The following is a 27,790-nucleotide window of genomic DNA, read 5'->3' as shown; positions in this document are numbered from 1 at the left end:
GGGCCAGAGAGCTGTCACGTGGCCCGCTTTAATGGGAGCCGGAGGGGCCGAGCCCGCGGCTCTCTCGCCGTCTAAGTGGAGGGACTAAACGAGTCTGGAGCGACAGGGGTGCCTGTGGTGCAGCAGCCAGAGTGCTGCTCCCGGGTGCTGGGGGGCGCGGCTTCCGTCTGGGGGGCGGGAGCTGGCCACGCCCCCGCCCGCGTCCGCCCCACTGACGTAGGGCGGCGCCAGCGCCGTGGAGCCTCCTGGGCGTTAAGTCAGCGCCCGCACTGGGGGACCGTCCTTCGTGAGGGTGGCTGCGGCGTGAGGCTCGCTCTTTGCGAGTCGCCATGCGGGACTCTGCCTTGGTACTTCCCCGGGCGTGTTTGTGGTCAGCGAGACGATGCGGCGCGCGTGCGTGCGCGCGCCTGGTGAAGGGCGCTTGGCGGTGGCTCCAGGCGCCCCAGGGCTGGCGGATTCCGCGGAGGGCAGAGGGAGGTTCTTATCTGAGAATTCATTAAGCTCCCCGGTGGATCTCCACCCTGCGTGCGCGTCAGAGCCTGGGGGAGAATTAACGACGCCAGTTCCCAGGCCCCACCCGTAGGGACGCTGACTCAGTGGGGCTGCGCGTGGCTTCGCCTGGCAGTCTTTCAAACCCGCCAGGTGGGCGACTTCCGTCCGTCCCTGCACTGGGTTTTATCATTTGTTCGTTTCCGTCCTGCCTGGGTTCAGGCGGAGCTCCGAGCAGAGGCAGGAGTTGCAGCTCCCTTCTCTTCACCCCACAGGGTTTTGGGAAAAGTTCAGTCCCTCCTGAGGCGTGGAGAATGTTGAGAATAACTCTCCGCCCTGTCCCACTAAAGGACAGGTGACGGCCTCTTTCTTTCAAAGGATGTCTTCTGGCAGTGGCCACTGTTGGCTGGATCTTTCTGTGTTACACAGAGCACAGTAGGAACGCTTGCGCCAGCTTGCAGCCCGGGGAGAGCAAGCGGGTAGAAATCCCTCTCTGGGGCTCTGGACCCCTTCCTTCTGACCCAGCTTGAAGGGCCCGTCCCAAGCCAGTGGTGTGCGTGGAACAGGCGGCTGCGGCACAGACTTAGGTGGCTTTGCCTGCTCCGCTTGGTGAGTTGTGGGGGCAGACAACAGCTTCTTTTGATTACATTGTGAGAACCTGTAGTTAGGATTTATGATATTTTTGTTGGCACGCCAGGATTTTTGTAAAGCCTTCCTGTTTTCGGTCCCTAAGCAGCAGGGTCTGGTGTGTGTTTCCTAAACTTGCCAGAATCTGACAGTTCCCTGGCTATTTTAAAAAGGACTCCCAGGCCCCAGGCAGGTATGGGTGCCACCTGAACAAATTCTCTACTTGGGTGAGTAGGGGGTGAGAGGACCCGAATGCCTCCTAGCCGGCACCCACCACCCCTACCGTGATTCCTACTATCTGGGGTTCAGGTAGCACTAAGTTCCATTGTCCTCAGCTGGAATCAGAATCATGGGGAGAGCTCACCCCACAGTGTCTGACTTAGGAGACAGAAGGCATTTCTCACAGGTCTCCAGGTGAGGTTGGTCTGGGGCCTCCCCCTTTGACACGGAAGACCTTGGCCTTTATCCTCTACTATCTCATGACCTTAAAACTGACATCCAGAGTTTGTGAAAAGGAAATGCTTCCCCAAGAGGGAGAGGGCGCTCACATGAAAGCCAAGTCTTATTAACAACAGATTGGGCCAGGCTGGAGTTCTGGTGTGGAAGGCCAAGATCCAAGGCCAAGGGCAGGTAGGACGCGTCCTGCAGGCTGGCCACGCACTGCCCGCTTGGCGGGGCTCCCAGCCTGGAGTTTGAGGGAGAGCTTTCATCCACAGAACCTCCCTGCAAGCAGTCTAATGCGGATCAGCCAGGTAGCCCAGAGGCCACTGCCTCCTCTAGTGGGTGTCAGAGGAACACCTGCGTGGCTTCCTGCCTGGAGGAGGGGGGCTTCCGGCCGGGTTCCTCCATGTTCCCCGTGGCCTGCTGTTTTTCTGGCTCTCTGTGCTTTAGGAAGCCCTCGCTCATTCTCTGCCAGTGCCCTTCCTGGGCAGGTCCCCACTCACTGACCCAGGGCCCTTGGTTCCATCAGCAAATCCTTTCAAGGCAACCCTAGGGCTCACTTCTGCTTGAAGGGAAGGCAGGTCTTTGCAGTTTGAAATGTACTTAGAGGCCCTACTAATGCCAAGGGTTAGGAGGTCCATGAGCTCAACCAAACATGGAAGGAATTGGCTTGAATAATCATAATAGTACAAACAGCAACCACTGTTCTTAGTATGTTCCAAGTGCTATTATAAATACCTTACACACACGATCTCTCGCTCTCTTTTTTTCCATTTAGGCCATCCGACAGGTAGCACTTATTATCTGTGTTATTGTTCCTCATCTGTAGATGAGGAAACAGGAACTCAGAAAGGTTAAGTCAACACACTAGGTTGCATAGCTATTAAGAGGCAGAACTGTATGATTGGTGTTGTGACGCAGTGGGTTAAACTGTATCCTGGTTCGAGTCCCAGCTGTTTCGCTTCCGATGCAGTTTCCTGTTAGTGGATCCTACGAAGTGGCAGGTGATGGGTCCCTGTCACCCTTGTGGGAGACCTGGATGGAGCTCCTGGCTTCAGCTTTGCCCAGCCCTGGCTGTTGCAGGCATTTGGGGGAATGAACCAGCAGATGGAAGATTCTCTCATTCTCTCCCCCCCCACTTTGAAGTAGATAAAAATAAACATTTTTTAAAAAGGCAGATCTGTGATTTACTCCCAGGTTGTTCAGTCCAAGCCCTTGCTGCTGATACTATTTTTAGTTTCAAGTCAACCTTTCAGGAAGGCTTTGGAATAAGAAGTCTTGCTTGAACCACCAGTGAGCCACTCACAGTGGAAGGAAAGGGGAGAACATTCTCTGGATGGCCTGGGCATTCAGGCAAGTTATAGGTGGTGCAAACAGGAACATTTTTCCTGTTCACAAAAGAATGACTGACCTGACCGAGGCAAGAGGTGATGCCTGCCCCTTGGCACTGACTTCCAAACCAAACCCAGGCTTGTAAACATCCTTGGGCCTCTTCCGGGGCGTGTAACGGGCTGTTGAACCTGGCCGGGGCCTGAGGCAGCTGGCCAGCTGTTGGCAGTGTGTGTGTGTAATCAGGGCATGTGGGAAGGCTCTCGGCCTCTTGTGGACGCTTGGGCTTAGAGGCCTGCTCTCCCTTGAGGGGGAAATAGTGGACCCTTTGGCTTAGAGTCCTGCTCTCCCTTGAGAGGGGGGATTGTGTGGCTCTGTGGGGGCACAGAGCTGTGTATGGGAAGAGTCTGCCCTCATGGTCTTCCCCCTCCCCCTCCCCCAGGCCTGCCAATTTTGTAAACTGGAAAGGAGCAGAGTAAAAGTAGATGTATTGCAAGAGGAAGGTGGAGTGAAGCCATGCAGCCACTCTAGGTTATGCCTGTCTGGTGTGATCCCTTTGTGCAAACTGGTAAAAGCACTTTGCATGCTCACCGTCATCTGCTGGAAAATTGTCATAATGCAGGTGCAGGTCTCTCACTGCTGTAATCCGAAAGGCGCCTCTGGAGTTGTGCAGTGCACTGTGTGCCCTGAAGGAGCTGCCTTGCCTCCCCCTGAGCAGGTGCAGAGCCCAAATCACTCTGCCTCCTCCTCCTTCATGGCCCACTTGCAAATCGGCCCCTGTCCTCAAGGCAGGGATAGCGTGAGGTGCAATCAGCACGTTGTTAGTGGCCTCCCACACGTTCCTTTTCAGAACACGAGAAAGACTGTCCATTGATCAAGGGTATAGGGCTTGGGGTTTTTTTGGTCTTTGTTTTTGCCACTTTCCAGTATCAGAGGCAGAGAGACAGTTCAGAAACCAAAATGTTGAAGTCTTCTTATATTTTTAAAATCTGAGGAAGATAATATTCCAGGAGACGTAGGCCTAGAGAAGATGGTGGTGTTTGTGAGAGCAGGAAGGGAAGCAGGGAGGATGAAAAGAGAAGAGGAAGGAAGGCGTGCGGTGTGTTGGAAGAGGCAGAGAGAGGATCAGGCTTTCTCTCTGAAGGAGTCTGTGTCCTGGCTCCTGATGGCCATTCTTCCTGTGGGTCTGCTTTTTCCAGTAGTGACTAGGAGTCTGCATCGGAGGACTTTACCCGCTGATGCCTTGGAGGTCCGAGTCCCTGGAAGAGCCTTCTTGGTCTGCAGAGGGAACAGCAGCATTGGAAAAGCAGCTGCCACTGAACTAGCCAAGCAAGGTGAGCAGCGTGCCCCGTGGCCAGCCTGAGTCACTGGCAGGCCTGGAAGTCCTGGACAGTGATTGCATAGTGATGGGCGTGCTGCCAGCCATGTGAGTGATGCGTGCAGCTTCGAGCTAGAGGTGGACAGAGCCAGTACCTGGAGCCCTTTCTTCAACACTTAATTCACAGGAGGGCTCAGGGCCTTCCCCGGGTCACCGTGTTTTCTGAATGACAGCAATGAGGAGCTCAAGCTGACTCTGGTCACCAGGATCACCGCTGGAGCCGTGGCTACAGAGCTATTACTGAGATTCTCACGAGGGGCATTGCATCACTGCCTAGATGTGAACCCTAGTGAAGAGCACAGGGCTTCCAACATAACTGGAGAGCGGAGTGCACTTGCTTGCTGGTGCCCAGATCAGAGCAGCTGGAGGCGAGAGCAGCTTAGCACTCCCCTTCCCTAAGCTTGGCTGTGCAGGGGCTCACCAGGTGCCCCATCAGTTGTTCAGTGAAAGACTTCCTTGGGGCAAATGCCAGGATTTCCTGCCTGGACTCTACAGTGGCTTGGGAAGTTGGCCCAATCTTTCCAGAGCCTCTTTTCTGGGAAACATGGATGTCTGGCAAAAGCCAGGGACATAGGGTGGGGAATTTATCACTCTTCAAGATACTGAAGGTGATTCCTTCTCTTCCCCCTCTAAAACCAAGTTCAGTGTGTTCCAGGGGAATATGAGATCCCTGGGAGCTTTATTTAATTATCTGCCAAATCAGGGGGAGGATTAACTGCATCTTGGCAACTGGGAATCGTTATGCTGGGTTGTGAACAGGGGCTGGTTTTGTAGTTTGCCTGCGGCCTCCCATGAAGTAGACCCCATGGGCTATTTTTAGTGAAGGAAGCAGACTCCATACTTCTTTTTTTTTTTAAGATTTATTTATTTATTTGAAAAGCAGAACTACAGAGAGCCAAAGGCAGAGAGAGACAGAGAAAGGTCTTCCATCGCTGGTTCACTCCTCAAATGGCTGCAATGGCCAGAGCTGAGCCAATTTGAAGCCAGGAGCTTCTTCTGGGTCTCCCATGTGGGTTCAGGAGTCCAAGGATATGGGCCATATTCCACTGCTTTCCTAGGCCACAGCAGAGAGCTGGATCGGAAGTAGAGCTGCTGGAACTGGAACTGGCACCCATATGGGATGCTGGCACTGCAGGTGGTAGGCTTACTTGCTACGCCACCATGCCACCCTCCATGCTTCTTTACTGATGTAGCCAAGGCATCCTCCTTTAGAGGATCCTTGACTGATGATGCCATGGTATTTGCTGGAATACATGGAACCATCTGTGGATTCCACATTCAGTAACTGTTTATTGAGTCCCTTCTACGGGCTGGGCCAGTGCTTTTCCACTTTGGATGTTAGATCATATGCAGAGCTTTTAGGACCCACCCAGGGAATGGGTGTTTGACCTAGCAGCTAAAATTCTGGGTGGGATACCTGAGTGCTATGCTGAAGTGCCTAGGTGTGTGTAGTACCTGACTCTGGCTCCTGACACCAGCTTCCTGGTAATACTGACCCTGGGAGGCAGTGGTGGTGAGTCAAGTAATTGGGATCCTGCTACCCACATGGGAAACCTGGATATAACTCCTGGCTCTGACTTCAGTCCCCCTGCCATTGTGGTCATTTGGGGAGTGAAGGAGTGGATGGGAACCATCTCTGTTTATCTCTCTGCCTCTCAAATAAACAAATTCAAATAAGAAACATACTGAGGCCTGGGCCAATCATCTAGATCTTTAAAAGTTTCCCCAGGTGAGTCCAAAAAGCAGCCAGGGTTGAGACCTCTGAATCAGAAGGTAAGATGCTGGGAATGCAGATATAGCCAAGAATTTATTGTGTCCAGATCCTTAAAAAGAAGAAGAAAAAAGATGTTATTCCAGGTGTGCTGCCAGCCCAGATGGGCAAGAGAGAAAATTCATTCTATTGTCACCTTCACTGTTACCTTACCACTCTACATGTGGGATGAAGCATTAGGATTTTCCAGAATAGTCTCAATTGGAGGTACTCTTTCTGTAGGTCTTCCATGTGTCTCAATTTTCCATTGCAAACCTGGTTTGCATAGCTGTTGCTGTGACTCACAGATGGTTTCTCTGAATTCCAGCAGGTGGCACAGTTTACCTGATTTGTCAGGACAAGAACAAGCTCAAGGGGCCAGAGGTGAGATCATGGGGAGAGCAGTAACCAGGTGAGTGGCTAGTCCCCATTCTCCGGGCATTCTTGCCTCTGTGGTCAGCTTCAAGGAGGCTAGGCACCAGCCCGCGTTCACTGGGCAACTGCCTGTGTCTGTGCCTCTGCACTGGAGAGGCAGCCTCAGCCAACAGTGCCCTACCTACCTGGAATTGCTCGATTTGGCCCAAAATAAGTGGCATACCAAGGTCTGCCCCTGCAGCCCTGGCTGCCTGTGAAGCGAGCAGAAGCCAGCAGCCCGGTTGCTGCTGCAGGAACATTACACTGCACAGCGGCACTGCTACCTTTTCCACCCCAGAGGAGCCCCATCGTGAAGACGCATCAAGGGGCCACCAAGACATGGATTAGTTCACCCAGTGGCCTGCCATGAAGAGGAATAATCAACAGCATTATGGTCTTGATGAGAACTGCTTTTTTGGTTGTTGTTGTTTGTTTTTCATTCATTTGAGAGACAGACAGCTACTAAATGCTCACAACAGCCAGGGCTGGGCTGAAGCTGGGAGCCGGAAACTCAGTCCAGGTCTCCCAGGTGGGTGGCAGGAACTCAGCTACTTGAGCTGTTGCTGCTGCCTCCCAGGGTGAGCATTAGGAGGAAGCTGGGAGGGAGTGAAGCCTGGACTCTAATGCAGATACTCTTGTATGCCGTAGGGGTATACCGTACCTGCTCCGTAAGAGTTACTTAGCTACTTAAATTTTTTTTTCTTCCTTCTTTCTTTCCTGGCTGCCTTCCTTCCTTAAGATGCAGGGTTGCCGGCGCCGCGGCTCACTAGGCTAATCTTCCACCTTGCGGTCCCAGCACACTAGGTTCTAGTCCCGGTCGGGGCGCCGGATTCTGTCCCGGTTGCCCCTCTTCCAGGCCAGCTCTCTGCTGTGGCCAGGGAGGGCAGTGGAGGATGGCCCAAGTGCTTGGGCCCTGCACCCCATGGGAGACCAGGATAAGTACCTGGCTCCTGCCATCGGATCAGCGTGGTGCGCCAGCCACAGCGCACCGGCTGCGGCGGCCATTGGAGGGTGAACCAACGGCAAAAAGGAAGACCTTTCTCTCTGTCTCTTTCTCTCACTGTCCACTCTGCCTGTCAAAAAAAAAAAAAAAAAAAAAAAAAAGATGCAGGGTTACAGAGAGAGGGGAGACAGAGAAATTTTCCATCTGCTGGTTCACTCCCCAAATGGCTGCAATGGCTGGACCTGCGCTGATGCAAAACCAGGAGCCAGGAGCTTCTTCTGGGTCTCCCACATGAGTGCAGGGGCTCAAGTGCTTGGGCCATCTTCTACTGCTTTCCCAGGTACATTTTTAGGGAGCTGGATCTGAAGAGGAGCAGCTGGGACTAGAACCAGCACCCATATGGGATGCCAGTGTCACAGGCCACAGTGCTGGCCCCTGGAGAGTTACTTTCTAAGAAGAGCTGCAGATATGGCCCATGTTTTGTGGTCTTCTTTTGAGAGGGTTGGAACCCCAACTGGCTTACTTAGTTGGCGGTACTCAGTGCCAAATGAAAAGGTGGGACCCTTGTGTCTGAGTTACTGACAGTTTCAAGATGGTGAAGGCAGAGTATTAAACCAAGCATGAGACCATTCTCAACGTGGAGCCCATGCCACTGCACAAATCCTTTGCCTATTAGGTGGGCCGTACATGGGAAACCCTGGCCACCACGGTCAAATGGAGAGAGAGGACCCCTGGGGATGATGCTTGGCCACCCCAGCTCACTGTAACTAAAGAATAGGCACATTCCATTTTTACCACTCTATTTTTGCTTGCTTCTTCAGCAGACCCCACAACTGGGAGTCCCAAAAGAGGGACTGGGGGTGGAGTGGGTGGTTGATCTCAGCCCTGCCTCTCAGGCTTGGCATGGCCAGAGAGAAGAATGCCCCAACCTCACACGGAGGGTTTTGCATGGCTCCTGAAGGTTGTTATTATGTTTTGTTCCTTTCCCCTGCTCACAGATGAATGTCACACCATCAGATGCCTTACAGAGGCTCAGAGCTGGCGGCGACGGTGAGGGTCTGTAAATCTTCTCTAATGTCTGCAAGTGCTGCTACGATCTGCGGGCTGCGGTGCCTGGGATTGAAAGCTGGCTGTCTGCCTGCTGATAACTTTCAGTTTTGCTGCTACGGGATGCAACAAGAATACTAATCTTGTGGACAGAGGAAGGTTTGCTTGGATTCCAGCTCACTGGGGTTTGGGCTACAGTTTTTTTACAAAGTGGATTTATATGGAAACATGATAATGTGGCTCTGTTCACAATATTGACCTATCCTTATATCCACTTCCCTCATCTTTGGGAGGGCTCCAGAGCTGCAAAGGGAAGTAAGCCTGTTTCCTGGGGGGCTGTGGAGAGTGAGCCCTTCACCCATTGCCCTCTCACCCTCATGTCTGCATGTAGAAGGGACTAGAACACACACACACAGGAAACCCACTCTCCTTTGTGATCGTCAGTGTCCTCCAGCACGCAGAGCTTAGAGGGTCCGAGGCAGCGGTGGCACCCCTGCTTTGATCTCTGGGTGTGTTTCCCTGACTCTAGGGCCCCCTGGGCTCTGCATCCTCCCTGTTAGGCAGAGGTACCCTCTCCACAGCCCAAGGCAGGTGCCTAGACCAGAGGCTGCTCACACAAGCGGCCAGGTGTGCAGGGAGGGATTGGACTCCCTCCCTTGTGAGTCCTGGTACTGTACTCACCTGCCTTGGGAGCATGGGCACTGTTCTTAGCTTCCCTGAGCCCCACTTTCCTCCTATGAAAAACAGGAGTAACATTACTTTATTCATTATTTTAAAAAAGATTTATTTATTTGAGATGCAGAGTTACAGACAGAGGGAGAGACAGAGAAAGGTCTCCCATCCAGATTTCCTGTTTCCCCCTGATGTCCTGGTTCTGCTCTGGGTCCCCCCGTTACACTTATTCCTCATGTCTCCTCTGTTCCTCTTGGCCATGACAGTTTCTCAGCCCCAACCCCCGCCCACTTCTTGAGGACCTTGATGGATTTGAAGAGTACAATCAGGTATTTTGTAGAAAGTCTCTCAGCTGGGATTTGTCTGATGTCTTTCTCATGATTAAATTGGAGTTGTGGATTTTAGAAGGAAAGATCGCAGAGGGCCAGGGGCCTAGGCAATAGTTCAACTCCTGTCACCCTCCTGATGTGGCTGGAAGGTGCTGCTGATGCCCTAGTGTCCTGTGGGGGACTGAGCCCATCGGCATCAAACTCCAAGATGAAAACAGGGTTTCTGCTCTCCAGCTGTCCCAGGCCAGAGTGGCTTTCCAGTCTTTCAAGTAGGATTGCTTTAGTTGCCTAGTGTTCATCATTAATATTAAATACCCCACCCCATTCCTACAGGATGATTTCTACTTTTGAGAGCATATCCATGCATTGTTTGTGTTTACTGATTGTGGGAATTGACATAGGGAGGTCAGTTCCCATGAAGTCACTTCATGACTTTAGGCCACACAGAGGCCACTTGGCTCATCTGCAGTTGAGTTTTGTTGCATTTTGGTAATCACACTTGTGTCCCAGGGTTTAAAGGATACAGGGGGGCAGTGATTCCCAGGGTGAACCTTTTTATTGTATTGATCCATAGGTTGGGGTTTGTATACATGTGCACCTGTTCTCCTTCCTTCCTTTTTTTTTTTTAATAAAGAGTTGTTTATTTATTTGAAAGGCAGAGGGAGAAGGGAGAGGGGAGAGAAATCTTCCATTTTTCTGCTTCACTCCCCAAATGTCTACAATGGCTGGGGCTAGGCCAGGCTAAAGCCAGGAACCAGAAACTCCATCTGGGTCTCCCATGTGGGTTCAGGGATCCAAGAACTTGGGCCATCTTCTGCTTTTTTCCCAGGCACATTAGCAGGGAGCTGGATTGGAAGCAGAGCAGCCAGGACTTAAATTGATGTCCATATGGGATGCTGGGATCGCCGGTAGCGGCTTAACCCATGTGCCACAATGTTGGCCCCTTCTTTGCTGCTGGCCTTTTCTTCTGAGAGCTTTCTGGCTTCCTGTTTTGCTCCAGAGGGAGATGGGTGATTTCCTTCTCCCTTTCATGATGCTGCATCCTACCAGGCTCCCTGATGGAATGTGGTTCTCTTGTCCCTGGCACTGCCTCCTTTTCATTGAAACACCCCAGGTGCTTCCAGGAAGCTCAGAGAGCTTGTGAGGTGTGCAAAGTAGAATGGGCTTTTATGTTGCTGCTTCTGTTGTTTTTAGCCCAGACTTTGCAAAAGTGCTGTGCAGCACTGTTGGGCAGAAGGGAGTCCGGGACTAGGTTTAGGGAAGGCCTTGGCATGAAAGGATCAAGTGTGGAGACTCATCTTGGAGTCACTGGTGCAGGCTTCCAGCTGATCCCAGTGTGAGTCAGCAGCCTTGTGTCTGCTCTGGCAGGCTGAGGACCTTCACAGACGTTTGCAAAGAACCCAATCCTGTACAGACAATACTTTGCCTGTCCTTTGAAAATGGAGGAATATTTGGTTCTGCCAGACAGAAGCTGAATATGGTATGCAAGCTAACTACAGACTTCCTGAGTCATGAAGGGTAGAATTGCTTCTGTTTTCTCATTCTCTGAGCCTTGATCTCAGGATGAGAGAACAACAGGTTTTAGCATTTTTTTTTAAAACAGAAGGTATGCTTTGTGTTCTGTGGCTCCCTGAATGGGGAAGCCAAGGCAGGGCACTGACTCCTCTGCTTTATCTGGGGCTGTTGCCCAGATTCGTGTCTGCAGGTTCAGTGTTCAGGTCTCTGCAGCAGCAGGAACCTCTGCCTTTGGTGGGTGATAAGTCACAAAAGTCTGCTGAAGCTCAGAGGAAAGCCTCCCATACACTAGATGCTTCCATATGGCTTTGCAAAAAGGGTCTAAACAAACAGTGGACATTTTCACCTGTTGTTGTAGTCTGGATCATAGTTTGGATGTCCCCCAAAGGTCTGCCTGTTAAAGTCTTGATCTGCAGAGTGTTATGTTAATTAATTAAGGATGGAACTTGATCCTTGGAAAGTCATTGGGTTGCATTAAGTTGCGGGTGTGGAGTCCCCATGAATCATGGAGGCTTTATGAAGAGAGACACAAGGACATGGAAGACTAGGATTCGTTCTCTCTCTCTCTCTCTCTCTCTCTCTCTCTCTGTCTCTCTCTGTTCTTCCTGGCTTGCCGTATGATCCTCCCTCATCATGTGTACACCATCCACTGCACTCATCAGATGCCACACTCGTGGGGCTGCCTGATCTTGACCTAGGAACCTCCAAATACACCTTCTCCCTTAACAAAAAGCTGACTAACACACTCACCATGTGTGTGACTGTATGTACCCCCATACGGGAAGAGGTGGCATTAGGCATGGCTCCTCCCTCAGGGAGTTTTGTCTCCTGGGGGATGTAGTGACAGCCATAAAACAAGGCAGAAACTGATAAGCATCATGAGCAAGGACTCAAGGTCACAAAGGAAGTTGTCATCAGTTTATAATGTTTTTAGCACATTGTTTTAATAACAGTATATTGACTACAAAACTCTAAAAGATTGGCAGCAGAAAACAGCGACCTACCAACTCAAAGGGATGTTACATAGGCATTAAAGGAAATAAAGTATGTTTATATATAGCATAAACTTTCTTTTTAAAAAATATTTATTTATTTATTTCAAAGTCAGAATTATATATATATATAGAGAGAGAGAGAGGGAGAGAGAGTGAGGGAGAGAGAGAGATCTTCCATCTGCTGGTTCACTCTGTAGATGGCTGCAGTGGCTAGCACTGGGCCAGACCAAAACCAGGAGCCGGGAGCCAGGAGCTTCTTCTGGGTCTCCCACGTGGGTGGCAGGGGCCCAAGCACCTAGGCCATCTTCCTCTGCTTTCCCAGATGCATTAGTAGGGAGCTGAAGCAGAAGTGTAGCAACCAGGACACAAACTGATACCTATGTGGGATGCTGGTGTTGTAGGCAGTGGCTTAGCCTGCTATGCCACAATGCCAACTCCAACAAAAACATGTCTAAGACCTATTATTAATCCTACAACTTAATAGCAAAACAATGAATAAGTTCACTAACACTTGGTCTGGGTCAGGCGTCTGGCCTAGTGGTTAAGATGCCAGTTAAGGTGGCCACATCCCACACTGCAGTGCGTGTTGTTTTTTTTTTTTTTTAAGATTTTTATTTATTTATTTGACAGGTAGAGTTACAGACAACGAGAGAGAGAGACAGAGAGAAAGGTCTTCCTTCCATTGGTTCACCCCCCAATGGCCGCTATGGCCGGAGCCATGCCGATCTGAAGCCAGGAGCCAGGTGCCTCCTCTTGGTCTCCCATGTGGGTACAGGGGCCCAAGCACTTGGGCCATCCTTCACTGCCTTCCCAGGCCACAGCAGAGAGCTGGACTGGTAGAGGAGCAACCGGGACTAGAACCTGGTGCCCATATGGGATGCCGGTGCCACAGGCAGAGGATTAACCAAGTGAACCATGGTGCCGGCCAGTGCCTGGTTTTGATACCTGTCTCTGGCTCCTGGCTCCAGCTTCCTGCTAATGCAGACCCTGGGAGACAGCAGTGATGACTCAAGTGATTGGGCACCTGCTGCACATGTGGGAGGCCTGGGTTGATTTCCTGGCTTCTGGCTTTGGTTTAGCCAAGTCTCGGCCCTTGTGGAAATTTGGGGAGTGAACTACTGAATGGATGGGAGCATGTACTCTCTTTCTCAAATAAATAAATAATCAAAAAAGCTTTACATTTTTCGATTTTTTGGTTTAGACCATTTTTCTATATATTATGAACTTGTCTGATCCCAGAAAATCTGTAAATTTGCTGAAAATTTCAAGCAGGAACATAAACTCTGTGTTCTGGTGAACTTTGTAAATGTAAGTAGAGGATAAAGCTCATGTTTGTACACATTTTGTCTGTGTGGGTGTGGGTGGATATGTATGCTTGTGAGTCTATGCAAGAATCCTTCTCGGTTGGGCCTACTCTTGTCATCAAGATTACTCACTGGGTTCAAACAGAGACCCAGCATGCAGGCAAGATTGTGGGGAGACAAGGGGACCAGCCACTGTTCCATTTTCCATAGAATGACCATGCCTGCATTCCATAGATTTGGGGACTGGGATATTAAAATTAGAGGCTCAGGGCAGAATAAAAGGTTTAGTCCAAAAGATGACCTCTGGCAGAGAAGCAAATCTTTCAGTGACATCATCTGCATGAAACGCGAGTCTGGAAGGACCAAGGTGGGAATGTGCCCAGTGTGCTCTTCCCAGGTCTTTTGTTTGGAGCTAAGCTGCCTTTTGATCCCAATGCAGTTGGCCCTCTGTATGCTCGCAGTTCTGTGGCTGAGTCCTCACATGAGGGGCATTTTCCTGGACAGGGTATAGAAGGAGGGGTCAGCAGAATTGTTGCCATCACTTGAATGTTGGGCAAGAGCTGTCAGCCCCTGGGTGGTGGTGGAGGAAATAGATCCCTAGGCCCTATTTTTCTGTGACTTAAAGTGGGAACTGTAATTTCTAAATCAGTAATGCAGGTTGCATGCCCAGAAAAGAGGGCTTTCAAAAGATGGACTTGGAAAAAAAACTTGATTACCAATATTCTAGGTGCATGCAAGCAATGTTTCTGTTTTTTTTTTTTAACAAAATAAACATAGGCATAGATGAAACCCAGAAGGATCCCCCCAAAAGTTGATGCACCTTTTGGGTTCTTGGTTTTTGGAGGGATTTAAGTTTATCTTCAATTACATTATTTTTCTATAAACTGCTCTTTCTTCATGCTTCTTATAATACGTGTTAGTGCCAGGAATACTTGGTGTTGTTAAAGCATTCTTTTCTAGGAAGCCTGAGGCTCATCATAGACATTATTTTGAGGCAGAGAGCAAGTTTAGTTCAAGTGGAGCAGACAAATGTAAAAACCACAACCAAGGGAACTTCTTTCTGACTGGGGCTGATGAAGGCAAAACCACTGGACAAGAAGATGGTCCAGGAAGGGCTTTGGGCCAAAGCACAGGTACCTGGGCTGTGGCTCTGGCTCTGGCTCTGTAATGGGTGGAAACCGTTTTATGTCAGATGCTGTTTCTCAAAGCGCAACTCCCAGAAGAGCTGCAGCACCACCGTTTGGTAGATGTACGCATTCTTGGGCAGCACCCCCCAGGTCTGCTGAATCTGAAACTCAGGGTTGGAGCCAAGGCTTATAGTCATGTTTACAGGCCTTCTATCCAGATGTATTTATTTATTTGAAAATCAGAGGGATGGAGAGAAGGAGAGAGAGGGGGAAGGAGAGATTTGGTATACTCTCCAATGCCTTCAACAGCCAGGGCTGGGCCAGGGTGAAGCCAAGGACCACGAACCCAATCCAGGTCTCCCACATGCGTCACAGGGACCCAAGTACTATCACCTGCTGCCCCTCACAGTGCACCTTAGTGGGAAGCTGAAGTGGGAAGCAGAGCCAGGACTTGAACCCTTGCACTCCAGTATGGGATGTGGGTATCCCAAGTGGAGTCCAGCACCTGCCCCAGTTGCTTTTTTTTTTTTTTTAAGAAAAAAAAAAAAATACCTTGAAGCTTGCTATGAAATGGCATGTGTTTAGTGTGAAATATTCCCAGCATTGACTTGGTTCCAAATGTGGCATCATTGCAAAAATAAAAGTACAACAATGTGCTTTCGACCCAAGGTCATGCCTGGGTTCGGCTCATCCGCTGCATGGCCGAGATTGCTCCAGAGCTACAGCTGGCCTCCCAGGGGCTGCCGGGATAGCTACAGGCTCTGCTGAGCCCAGTGCCAAATGAAAATGGGGGGCTCTGTGTTGAAACATCTACAGTGACATGAGAGCATGAAACCAAGTGTGTACCTGCACAGGATGAAACCAGCTCTGCCACTTACCCATCCACCAAACGCTGCTGGGTGTTTGCTGTGTGCTGGTAGTCAAGAGTGTTTTTATCTTTACGTATATACACACATACTTCACTTAACTCTCGGGGCCACCAGTGGTGGAGGTATTCCTACCTTTGCTTTACAGATGAAGAAAGTGAGGCTGGGGCTGGCGCCGTGGCTCACTTGGTCAATCCTCCACCTGCGGTGCCAGCATCCCATATGGGTGCCAGTTCTAGTCCGGTTGCTCCTCTTCCAGTCCAGCTCTCTGCTGTGGCCTGGGAGGGCAGTGGAGGATGGCCCAAGTGCTTGGGCCCCTGCACGCACATGGGAGACCAGGAGGAAGCACCTGGCTCCTGGCTTTGGATCGGCACAGCGCTGGCCATAGCAGCCATCTGGGGAGTGGACCAACGGAAGGAAGATCTTTCTCTCTGTCTTTCCCTCTCACTGTTTATAACTCTACCTGTCAAATAAATAAATTAAAAAAAAAAAGAAAGAAAGTGAGGCTGAGAGAGGTTACATAGCTTGCCTAGGGTCAAGCAACAGACCCAGAATTTTGTTTTTTTAAAGATTTATTTATTTATTTGAAAGTCAGAGTTACACAGAGAGAGAAGGAGAGGCAGAGAGAGAGAGAGAGAGAGAGAGAGAGAGAGGGGTCTTCCATCTGCTGGTTCACTCTTCAATTGGCTGCAGTGGTCAGAGCTGCACCAATCTGAAGCCAGGAGCTAGGAGCTTCTTCTGGGTTTCCCACATGGGAGCAAGGGCCCAAGGGCCTGGGCCACCTCCCACTGCTTTCCCAGGCCATAGCAGAGAACTGGATCAGAAATGCAGCAGCTGGGACTGGAACCGGTGTCCATATGGGATGCCGGCACCGCAGGCAGTGACTTTACCTGCTACGCCACAGCACTGGCCCCAGACCCAGAATTTGAAGCTAACACTGACTGCCTGCATAGTCCATGCTCATGAGCAGCGCACAATTTCACCATCCGCAGCAGTTCTTCCCTCACACCGTATGGTCATGAAGATGAGCTAAGGAGTACTGGGAGGGGGTTGGCCAGGCCAGGGCTGGGGGCCTTCCTGGGGGAGCTCAAAGTTCTGGGGGGAGGATTAAGGGGGTGGGTATGCTGGATGGGGGAGGGTGGATAAGATGCATGACTCTGGAGGGACTGGCCTTTTGAGTATGTTTGCTTTTGTTGCACTTTTGTATGGACCAGGCCTGCTTCGGAGAACCTTGATAGCTCTTCATTTTCATTTCCTATTTGTGATAGGAACATTTTATTGATCTCATCTTCTTTGCCAGGCATAATAATTCTTGTGCTTCAATATCTATTCACCTCTCTCGAGTGAAACACACAACACAATACACAAAGAGGTGTGCCAGCCACGGAGAGGCAGCTGAATGTGTCTGTGCTTGAGACATGGGGAGAAGCGGAGAGGTTAAAATTAGTGGGTTCAGGGCCAAACAAAAGATGCAGAGCTCAGTCCGAGCCCTGGAAATCACTGGCTGCCTTTTTAATAAGAAGCATGTTTTGCTGGCCCGATTATGTAATGTGGGATGGGTTGTTTTCTGTTTTCTAAGATTCAGTTGGGCCTCCAGAAACATTTGCGGTCCCCAATCAAACATCAGGAAGTCCCTCCTGCTCTCTGGATAGTGCAAACACCAGGATTTGCTCAGTTTAGCTGCAGATCCTAAGGGTTTGCAAGTTGGTGGATTAGATAAATATGAGATAGCTTCAGATTCCATGTCTGTGTTAGCCAAAGTCTGAAAATCATTCTCCTTACCTTGGTGGGGGGTGGGGTGGGGGGGGCATGGGGAGCTTTTTGTGGTTTATCCTGCTCTGGGACAAGCATGAGCTGCTGCGGGGAGGCGCGGGGAGATGCACTGTGGTGGGGCTGGGCTGCACCCTGTGCGGGGTCTTTTCCCAGCACACAGTTTGCCTGGTAGTGCTCGGCAGCATTAAGAGGCCACGAGCAGAGAAGACAGATGGGTGGGGAGGCTGTGCTAAGTGCTCTGCTGGCGACCTGCCTCTGCTTGCTATGAGCAGATTAAAGCCCTCACCCACACCACAGCCTCCCTCACACCACGGGATGCAACATGGGGACGCTCCTGCCACCTCCAGGACAGCTGCGCCACCATTACTGTCGGGGAGGATGGGCCTCGGTGTCCTCGCTCTTGGGCAGCAGGTGGGGCGGGTCACTCCAGGTTTTTGCGGAGAGGTCTCTGTCAGTGCAGCAGCTCCCCTTTTACCTGCAGCTTTGTGCTCTGCTGTTTCAGTGACCCACGGTCAACCGTGGGCTGAAAATGTTAATATGAACGGTCTTCAAAAAGCTCTTGGAAACATGTAGTAAGAAAAATATGATGCAGGGGCAGGCAGGGTGGCACAGCAGGTTAAGCTGCCACCTACAATGCTGGTATCCCATATGGTTGCTGGTTCACGTCCTGGCTGTTGCACTTCTGATCCAACTCCCTGCTAATGTGCTTGGGAAAGCAGTAAAAGATGGCTCAAGTGCTTGGACCCTTGGAACCCTGTACCCATATGGGAGTCCCAGATGGAGTTCCTGGCTCCCGATTTCTGCCTGGCTCAGACCCAGCCGATTTGGCCATGTGGGGAATGAACCAGCAGATGAAAGATTCTTTCTCTCTCTTTCTCTCCCTCCCTCTCTCTCTGTAACTCTGCCTTTTAAATAAACAAAAGCTCTTAAAATAGATAAAAGCTCTTAAAAAGAAAAAAAGATACATGGATTTCAACATTTTGTACTAAATCGTCTTTTAATTCTCTTTTCCAAGATCTTTCCTTTTTTGAAAGATTTTATTCATTTATTTATTTGAACAACAGAGTGATAGAGAGATGGGGAGAGACAGACAGATCTTCCATCTGCTGGTTCACTCCCCAAATGGTTGCAACTGCCAGGGCTGGGCCAGCTGAAGCCAGAAACCCAGAACTCCATCCAGGTCTCCTACCTGGGTGTCAGGGACCCAGGTACTTCAGCCATCATATGCTGCCTTTCTTGGCACATTAGCAAGGTGCTGCATTGGAAGTGGAGCAGTTGGTCATGACAAGAGTGATCACTGACGTCATAAATAAGAGTCTCAGTTGTTAAATCAACAACAGGAGTCACTGTGCACTTGCTCCCCATGTAGGACCTCTGTCCTTAATGTGTTGTACTATGAGAATTAATGATAAAACTAGTCTTCAAACATTACTTTATATTTTGAATGTCTGTGTGGGTACAAACTGTTAAAATCTTTACTTAGTGTAGAGTTGATCTTCTGTATATAAAGATAATTAAAAATGAATCTTAATGAAGAATGGGATGGAAGAGGGAGTAGAAGGTGGGATGGTTTGGGGGTGGGAGGGCGGGTATGGAGGAAGAACCACTATAATCCAAAAGTTGTACTTACGGAATTTATATTTATTAAATAAAGGCTTTCTATTAAAAAAAAAGGAGTGGAGCACTTGAACCAGTGCTGTCATATGGCATACGAGTTGCAGGGGTGGCTTCACCTGCTGCACCACAACACTGAGCCCTTTCCGTGAACTCTGAAATATCCTTGTATCTGTCGCGGCTTTTTCAAGGGAGGTCATAGTCGTGTAACTTATTATTTAATAATGCTGTTACACTTTTCCTATTTTATTAGTTATTATTAATCTATTACTGTGCCTAATGTAGAAATGAACTTTAATAGGTGTCTAAGGGTAAAAGCACGTTATACATGGGGTCAGTGCTCTGTGGGGTTTAAGGCATCCACCGGGGTCTTGGAATGCTTCTGCTGCAGGTGAGGGGGCTCCTGTGGTCAGTCATTGTGTCCCTTGACATTCTTTTCTGCTCACTGGCACTCCCCATGCCCAGGGCCAGCTGCTGGTCAAGGTCCCAAGGCCCAGGAACACCTTAGCACATACTGAAGCCTGTGCCAGGGGCTGTATTAAATGATTTTCTTGGATTCTCCTCCTCAATCCTCATAACAACCTCATGGATTTTTACCTGTGAGGAAACTGAGATCAGAGGTCATCTGAATCCAGAGTCTGTGGCTCGCCCTCCTAAACAAAGGTCAGGGGCCAGCGCTGTGGCATAGCGGGTAAAGCCACTACCTGCAGTGCCGGCATCCCATATGGGCACCAATTTGAGTCCTGGCTGCTCCACTTCCGATCCAGCTCTCTGCTATGGCCTGGGAAAACAGTAGAAGATGGCCCAAGTCCTTGGGCCCTTGCACCCTCATGGGAGACCTGGAAGAAACTCCTGGCTCCTGGCTTTGGATCGGTACAGCTCTGCTGTTGCAGCCAATTGGGGGAGTGAATCAGCAGATGGAAGATCTCTCTCTCTCTCTCTCTCTCTCTCTCTCTCTGCCTCTTCTTCACTTTCTGTGTAACTCTGACTTTCAAATAAATAAGTAAGTCTTTAAACAAAGAAGACAAAAAATTATACTGGGGCATTGTTAGTAGAGGGTTTTCTCTTTCCATTTTATGTTCCTCTCACAGAATACTCAAGGCTGGGTACTTTTTTTAATTTTTAAAAAAGATTTATTTATCCATCCCATATGGATACATATGGATACATAAGAACACAAGTTCAAGTTCTGGCTGCTCTACTTCTGATCCAGTTCCCTGGAGAAGCAGCAGAGGGTGGCCCAAGTGCTTTGGCCCCTGCCACTCACATGGGAGACCCAGATGGAGTTCTAGCCTCTTGGCTTTGGCCTGGCCCAGCCGCATCTTTTTGTGGCTGTCTTGGGGGAATGAACCAGAAGATGGAAGATCTCTCTCTCTCTCTCTCTCTCTCTCTCCCTCCCTCCCTCCCTCCCACCCCCCCCCCAACCAACTCTGCCTTTCAAATACATACATAAATCTTAAAAAAAAAAAAAAAAGAAAAAAAATCCCATTCTCGTGAGAACTAATTTGATCCTGTGAAAACTACATTAATCCCTTGTGAGGGTAAGTCCCCTAATGACCTAATTACCTCCTACCAGGCCACACCTTTTTTTTTTTTTTTTTTTTTTTTTTGATAGGCAGAGTGGATAGTGAGAGAGAGAGAAAGGTCTTCCTTTTTGCCATTGGTTCACCCTCCAGTGGCCACCACGGCTGGCGCACTGTGGCCAGCGCATTGCGCTGATCTGAAGCCAGGAGCCAGGTGCTTCTCCTGGTCTCCCATGGGGTGCAGGGCCCAAGCACTTGGGCCATTCTCCACTGCACTCCCGGGCCACAGCAGAGAGCTGGCCTAGAAGAGGGGCAACCGGGAAAGAATCCAGTGCCCCAACTGGGACTAGAACCCGGTGTGCCAGCGCCACTAGGTGGAGGATTAGCCTATTGAGCCGCAGCGCTGGCCAGGCCACACCTCTTAAAGGCCTACTACATTACTACATTGGTGACTAAGCTTCATGAACCTTTGTGGACATACTCAATCCATAGCCAAGACATGGGAGGTTGTATCCATCAGCTGGGCTGCCTAGCAGTCCATGCCACAGTCTCAGCGTACCCAGTCCCAAGCATGTGGTTTGTTTTTTTTTTTTTTTTTACTTTCCTGCAGGTCTCCTGGGTGAGCTGATCTCAGCTGGGATCAGCTGGTCTGGAGTATGTTCCAGATGTTTTGTATCCTCTTGGACCATTGGGCTGGCCCCAGGGTATGTTCTCATGGAAATGGCAGAAAGTCCCATGGGCAAGCAGTTCCACCCCCTGCTTGGTTCACGTATGCTAGCATTGCCCAAAGCATGCGTCAGGGAAATGTACATTTCCCTTGAAGGCACCAAGGAGGGTGTGAATGTTGTTGAACAATAATCTACCACCAGGGTTTATTTTGTACATCCTAATTCTTTGTAAGTGGATTACCTGGGTTCAATATGGTAGCTATTTATTAACCAAAATAGTTAATGAACAAAAGCACTTTATTTGTCTATAAACTTTTTTTTTTGGACAGGTAGAGTTATAGACAGAGAGAGACAGAGAGAAAGGTCTTCCTTCTGTTGGTTCACCCCCTAAATGGCCTCTACGGCTGGTGTGCTGCACTGATCCGAAGGCAGGAGCCAGGTGCTTCTCCTGGTCTCCCATGCGGGTGCAGGGCCCAAGCACTTGGGTCATTCTCCACTGCCTTCCCGGGGCACAGCAGAGAGCTGGACTGGAAGAGGAGCAACTGGGACAGAATCGGCGCCCAAACCAGGACTAGAACCCAGAGTGCCGGCGCCACAGGTGGAGGATTAGCCTAGTGAGCTGTCGCGCCGGCTGTCCATAAACTTTTATCGAGGACATGCTATAGGGCCAGTGGTGAGGATTCAGAAGTCAAGGGATTTCTGGTCTAGAGGAGTTTGACAGATAAACGACGTCAATACCCATGTGCCGAGTTCTGTCATCACCCGTGAAGAGAACTGGGGCATGAAGCCTCAGAGGAAAGCAGAGAACAGCGCTCCTGAGGTGCACGGCTCCCTTAGCCACCCACTGTTGGGTGTAGGTACTCTCACTCTCACTTGTCAATCTTTACCCCCGCAGCACGTTACTCCCAAGACCCATCTCCAACTCACAGACCCTTAAGACCCCCAGTGCATGGGAGACACTAAGTACCATAGGAACAGTGGCTAATGGTGGTCACTGTCCAAATTCCTTAACCTGGACGAGCCCCTGACCTGGCTCTGATGGGGGTGTGTCAGCAGTCACCAAGGAGCAGCAAGAGTCAAGCAGCTGAGGGCGGCCAAAGCCAAGGAGCCATGGAGACAAAAGCACAGAGGCAGTGCTGCTGGGGGTGCCTCCCCGAGACAGGGCTGTGGCTGGAGGGCCCACAGGGAAGGTCTGAGAGTTACCCTTGGCCACCAACAAAGGGCCCTTTGCCTCTCTGCCTGCCATCTTATCCTGCGCAGGTCTGAGCCCTCCTGGACTGTGTGGGGCCTGTTGTTCCCCACCTCCTGGCCAAGGAGCCCTGGCTCAAATCCAGTAAGTCATCCTGTGAGCTCAGGGCCATAGCTGATTGTCTGGCCAGGATTTGGGGAAGGTTTATAAAGGAGTGCTACCAGCAGGCACTCATCTGGGAGTAGATCTCAAGGTATGTTTGATGTAGGGGTTAAGAGGCTGCTTGGGATGCCTGCATCCCATATTGGAGTGCCTGGGTTCAGGTCTTGGCTCTGCTTCTGATTCTAGCTTTCCGCTAATGTGCATTCTGGGAGGTTGCAAGTGATGGCTGCACTACTTGGGTCCTTGTCAGCCGTGTGGAAGCCCCAGAGTGAGTTCCTGGCGCCTGACTCTGGCCTGTGTAGCCCTGGCGATTGTGGGCATCTGAGGGAGTGAACCACTGAACCAGGGGATGGGATCTGGCTCTCTGCTTTTCCAATGAAAAACAAAATCCCAACTATGTCCTTTTCATGAGCTGAGGCTCAAGTGCCCACGTTGAGGTTTCTCCTTGCTCCAAAGCCGATTCTTTGATCTGTGCTGAGTGTAGTCCTCAGGTGCCCCTGCCAGTGTGACATCGGGGGTTGAAATCCAGTTGCCTGGGTCAGGGACACTGGTTTGCTGTCTTGCCCTCGGCCAGAGACTTTGGATGGCACAGGGGAGATAGAGAGGAAGCAGGGCAGCTTCACTTCCCCTTCTCCCTTTCTCACTGCCCTGGTTCTGCAGCCCCTACAGCCTGCTTTCCCCGGGGTTGGGGTCACCTGTGGCCTGACGTTGCCCCTGCAGAGGCTGCGCAGCAGCACTGGGCACCACTGGCCTCATCCACTGGGCTCACGCTTGTCACTGCACCCTGCCTGGCCTCCTCCTCCTGTCTCCTTCCTCCACCAGTCACCAACACTGGGACCGGTTTCTCTACAGGGCCTTTAAATGTCAGAGTCTCTTCCAGTCAGGTCCTGGGCCCTCCTCTCTTCTTCTGCACAACAGCTCATCTTTGACCCCAGGCCCAAATGCAGTCATGCGCCTTGGCTCCCAAGGATCTCTGTCTAGCCCAGATGTCTCTGCTGAGCTCTGAGCCCAGATTTCAGGTACCTTGAACTCAGTGTGTCCCAATGCAGTGTCCTCATCTTGCCTTGCCACCTGCTCCTCCCCCAACCACTCCCATCTCGGTAGGTAACAGCTCAGCCACCCACGTGCTCATCTCTGACACCCCTCCTCCCCTCCCGTAGCCAGCTGACTACCGTGCCTTTGAGCTGCCTCCACGATGTGTCTCCTGTCTGTCTCCTCTTCAGCTTCACTGTTACTGCTCTGCCTAGGCCACCTTGGTCGCTGTGATGTAGTGTGGGCCATAACACAAGGGTGCTCTGTGCCCACTCCTACCCGCCTATCCCCCAGAGGCATCCTCCATAAGCCTGGCAGGGGGCTCCTTAAACATGCAGATTGTGGGGGTATGGCCTAGTGGTTAAGCTACAGGTAGGAGGCCTGCATCCCATGTCATCGTGTCTGGGTTGGATGCCTGCCTCTGGCTCCTGTCTCCAGCTTCCTGCTAATACAGACCCTGGGAGGAAGTGTAGATAGCTCAAGTAATTAGGTTCCTGCCACTCATGTGGGAGGACCTGGATTGAATTCCCAGCTCACAGCTTCTGTACCAGCCCAGCCCTGGCTGTTGTGGCGTTTGGGCAGTGGAGGAGAGTGCTTGCTCTCTCCGTATCTTTCAAATGAATAATAAAAATACGGATTGGTTTTTGTTCTGACCCAGTCCATCCCTTGGTTTCAGACAAGCCAAGCGTCTTGGCGTTGGCCTTCGTGGCCCAGCCTCACCTTGCCTGGCCTTCTGCCTTGCTCGCTTGACTGAGGCTGCCAAGGTGGAGCTTTCCCAGCTCAGGGCCTGTATGCACAGGCTGTGCTGGCTGCCTGCAACACACTCCTCTAGACCTGGGCCTGCCTGTTCCTGCCTCTCGTGTAAATCTTGGCTGAATGTCATGTTCTTGCTGATGCGGGCTCTCCCCCGACGGCGCCCCCTGTGCTCACAGCAGCTGCACTCCGGCAGCGTGGGAGTGCAGGTTAATCACATAATAGTGTGTTTAGTGTGTGCTGATGCCTGGTGAGTGCCAGTGGGCAGGGAGCCCTCTGTGTGTTTCCTGCTTAGCACTGGGTCTGCCATTTAGCAGGCCCTTGATGAGCACTTGCTGAGGGCGTGGAACTGGAGAGGAGGGGGATGAGCTGAGGCTGGGGCCAGGGAGAAGAGCTGACTCACACTCACCACCTTCTGACCCTGAGTCCATTCTGTTCTAGCCACGCTTCTCTCCCCTGGGACTCTGGCTTCCCGGGTAGCATGATCTCTGAAGTCACTGATGTATAATTGGTAAGGTCAGTGACTGGGTCCCCAGGGTCACAATGGGACGTCTCCATTACTGTACTAAAGGAGAGGTTCCAAATGATATTCACTGGGGCAGCTACCTGCATTTTTTTTTTTTTTTTTTGGACAGGCAGAGTTAGACAGTGAGAGAGAGGGAGAGACAGAGAGAAAGGTCTTCCTTTCATTGGTTCACTCCCCTAATGGCCGCCACAGCCAGCGCTGCGCTGATGTGAAGCCAGGAGCCAGGTGCTTCCTCCCAGTCTCCCATATGGGTGCAGGGACCCAAGCACTTGGACAATCCTCCACTGCCTTCCCGGGCCACAGCAGAGAGCTGGACTGGAAGAGGAGCAACCGGGACTAGAACCCAGGGTGCCAGTACCGCAGGCAGAGGATTAGCCTAGTGAACCATGGCGCTGGCCAGCTACCTGCACTTTTAAAGTTGATGTTAGTGACTTCCAAGGGATAGACAGACAGTGATTTTCTTCTCCACTTCCAAGTGGAGGAAGTAGGTAACCCATTGGCTTGTACCCAACGTGGTTTTGATTCAAGGTGGCTCTGAAGGCTTCTTAAGAGAAACTCCAATCAGTTTTCCTATGTTCAATTTAAAAATGGCTATATATATATATATTTATTTAAGAGGCAGAGTTACTGACACAGAGAGGGAGAGACACAGAGAGAGAAAACTTCCATCTGCTGATTCACTCCCCAAATAGCCACAATGGCCAGAGCTGGGTCGATCTGAGGTCAGGAGCCAGGAGTTTTCCTCTGGGTCTCCCATGCGAGTACAGGGGCCCAAGCACTTGGGCCATCCATCTTCCGCTGCTTTCCCAGGCCATAAGCAGAGAGCTGGATTAGAAGAGGAACAGCTGGGACACCAAATCGTGCTCATATGGGATCCCGGCTCTGCAGGTGGAGGCTTACCCTACTATGCCACAGTGCCAGCCCCTGTATTTCTCTTTAACATCATTACTGGGGCCAGTGTTCTGGTGCAGAGGGTTAAGCTGCCACCAGTGACACCAGCATACCATATTGGAGTTGCACTTCATGTCCTAGCTGCTCCACTTCCAATCCACCTTCCTGCTGTCGTGCCTGGGAAGCAGCAGCAGATGTTTGAGTGCTTGGGCCCCTGCCCCCCTACTGAGAGACCAGGATGAAGCTTCTGGCTCCCGGCCTCAGCCTGGCTCAGTCCTAGCTGTTGCAGCCACTGGGGAGTGAACCAGCAAATGGAAGAGCTTTTTCCCTCTGTCTTTTCCTCCTCCTCTTCCTTCTTCTTCTCTCTCTCTCTGATGCTCTGCCTTTCAAATGATAAATGTTTTCAAAATAACTTTTTAAAGCTTTTAAAATCTGTCACACCTGAAACATTGTGTTATTTCAGGAGCACTGTGAGTTTCACTGGAGGATAGCAAAGTATCTAGAACGCTGGGCATCTCTCCTCCAGCACTACCTGGCTGGACACAGTTTCACATCCCTTCTTAATTGGTTTATTGAGGCAGATTTGCTTCAGGTCATGCACCCATGTAATAAAAGTCCTTGTTGCCATATTTAGAAGACTATGTCCAACATAAATCCCACTCCCAAATCTCTTTGCTGTAATGAACCTTCGTCCACATAATGAGTGCCTTGGAAGGAAGCATTGTGTAAATGAGAAACACTAATGAGTCATAATGACATGGAATTATTTCCTCTATTACTGGGAACAGCACTAACCTTAGGCAAATCTCCCAGTGGCTGAGGATGCCTCCCTACACCCAGCCTGTTCTCTCCTGGGAGCCCACGCTCTGCAAGACCTCTCTTCCGTTTTTTCTTTTATCAAGGCCATGATTCCATACCTTGCCTGCCCCCACCCCCATCCTCCCACAATGGCCTTGATATTTGCTGGGAAGTCGAGGAAGCAGGGAAGTGCCTGAGCCGGGAAGGACTGGAGGCAGCCATCAGCCGTGTCCCAGGAGGCCTGCCCGGCGGCCTTCTCGGTGATCCTCCCTGCAGGGGACTTTCTGTGGTTTCAGGGCTGTTGGGTTGCTGGTGGCAGAGACCCACTTAAGCCGACTAAGCAGAAAGGGTGTGTCCATGGCTCTCCGGCAACCCCTGTGGAATCCAGACACGGAGGTTCGGCTTGGCTTTGGGAGGTTGGGGACAGCCCTGCAGAGCATGAGCCGCAGGGGTGACCTGGTGCCTGCTGGGAACTGTTGCTTGCAGACTCCCAGCACAGCGGCTCCGGTGGTCATTCTGCTTCTCCACACGAGTAGGGTGGATCCAGGTGCCCCCGGCGTCAAGCTCTTGGAGGGCTGGCCTGGCTTGGGTCAAGTATCCCCCTGACTCAGTCCACTCTGCCCCCGGGGTCAGGCCCAGACTAACGCTCACTTCTGTGCTCCTTGCTGATAGAAACAGGGTGAGTGGGGTGGGGAGAGCACAGGGCACATCTCCAAAGCTGACTACACCAGGGGAACCCGGTGTGTTGGGAGATTTGGGGGGCAGGAGAGTGACACTGGCTCAGGTGTTGAGGACAGGCGTGGAGCTGGGCAGGGAGCACCTGGGGCCACGTTCCCCAAGTCAGTGACGTGTAAACAAGTTCCTGCTGCTTTTCCCAGGCCTTATCAGAGAGCTGGATCTGAAGTGGAGCAGCCGGGACTCAAACCAGCGCCGGCACCTGTGCCCATGTGGGACGTCAGCACCGCAAGTGGGCTCTTTACCCTCTACACCATAAGGCCTCTAAGTTTATCTTTTAATTCTTTTAATTTTTGTAACTCCCTCCGTGTGGGCACATATCTTCCTTATATGTTTTACATTATTAATTCAGCAGGTGATTGCTGGCCTGAAAAGACTCTGCGATGGCACCGGAAGGGCCTGAGTGGGTGGCTGGGGATTGCAAGATGCTGGTGGCTGCGGAGAGAGCAGCGCCCCCGCCTGCCGGGAGTGAGCAGTGGCGCGTGTCCTGAGGGCCGCACATAAACTTCTGCTGTCTCAGCTCTGCTCCCTCGATGGAAGCTGGACACGGAGGGAGGGGGAAAGGCCCCTTCGTGGGCTTGGGGAAAGGGAGATTTTAAGAAGACCTGAAGTCCCGTGGCCAGAAGCTGTGCTGTTTCCCTAGCGGTTTTGTGAAAGCACCTGCCCCCTGGGGTGCCCTGGAGGAGGGAAGAGTGGCCCAGCCTGGCCCCTTGCGGGCGACTGCAGTGTCACAAACAGGAAACGAAACCCATGCGCACCTCCTGGGCTCACCACAGCTCTCCCTGTCCTGGAGAAGCGAGGTGGGGGGGGCAGGGGAGAAGCAGCTGGGTCTGCCAGCTTTTGCTTCCCTGACTCTGAGCGGTCAAGGCTGAGGCTCGGCTGGGGCAGATCGCTTTGGGC

The 27,790-nt window shown here is 51.1% G+C and overlaps 1 protein-coding gene and 1 long non-coding RNA gene across 2 annotated transcripts in view; both read left to right on the top strand.

The window, feature by feature from the left end:
- The first annotated feature begins 221 nt into the window (after positions 1-221).
- LOC103352142 (uncharacterized) lies at positions 222-1,002 on the top strand. The gene is made up of 2 exons (XR_011378815.2): positions 222-347; positions 868-1,002. It is a non-coding gene; the product is annotated as an uncharacterized LOC103352142 (long non-coding RNA).
- Positions 1,003-4,090: 3,088 nt separating this feature from the next.
- Positions 4,091-27,790, top strand: part of DHRS12 (dehydrogenase/reductase 12) — a 33,047-nt gene continuing 9,347 nt past the window's right edge. Inside the window, 3 exon segments of the mRNA XM_089303306.1 lie at positions 4,091-4,220; positions 13,131-13,167; positions 13,170-13,237. Of these exon segments, the coding sequence (XP_089159432.1) occupies positions 4,125-4,220; positions 13,131-13,167; positions 13,170-13,237 (201 nt within the window). The 5' untranslated portion in view covers positions 4,091-4,124.

This window comes from Oryctolagus cuniculus, chromosome 9, assembly GCF_051225735.1.
Source record: "Oryctolagus cuniculus isolate XC-2025 breed Fujian yellow rabbit chromosome 9, ASM5122573v1, whole genome shotgun sequence".
Classification (NCBI taxonomy): domain Eukaryota; kingdom Metazoa; phylum Chordata; class Mammalia; order Lagomorpha; family Leporidae; genus Oryctolagus; species Oryctolagus cuniculus.
The sequence above is the reverse complement of the archived record's forward strand: the minus strand, read 5'-3'. Positions and strand labels throughout refer to the sequence as shown.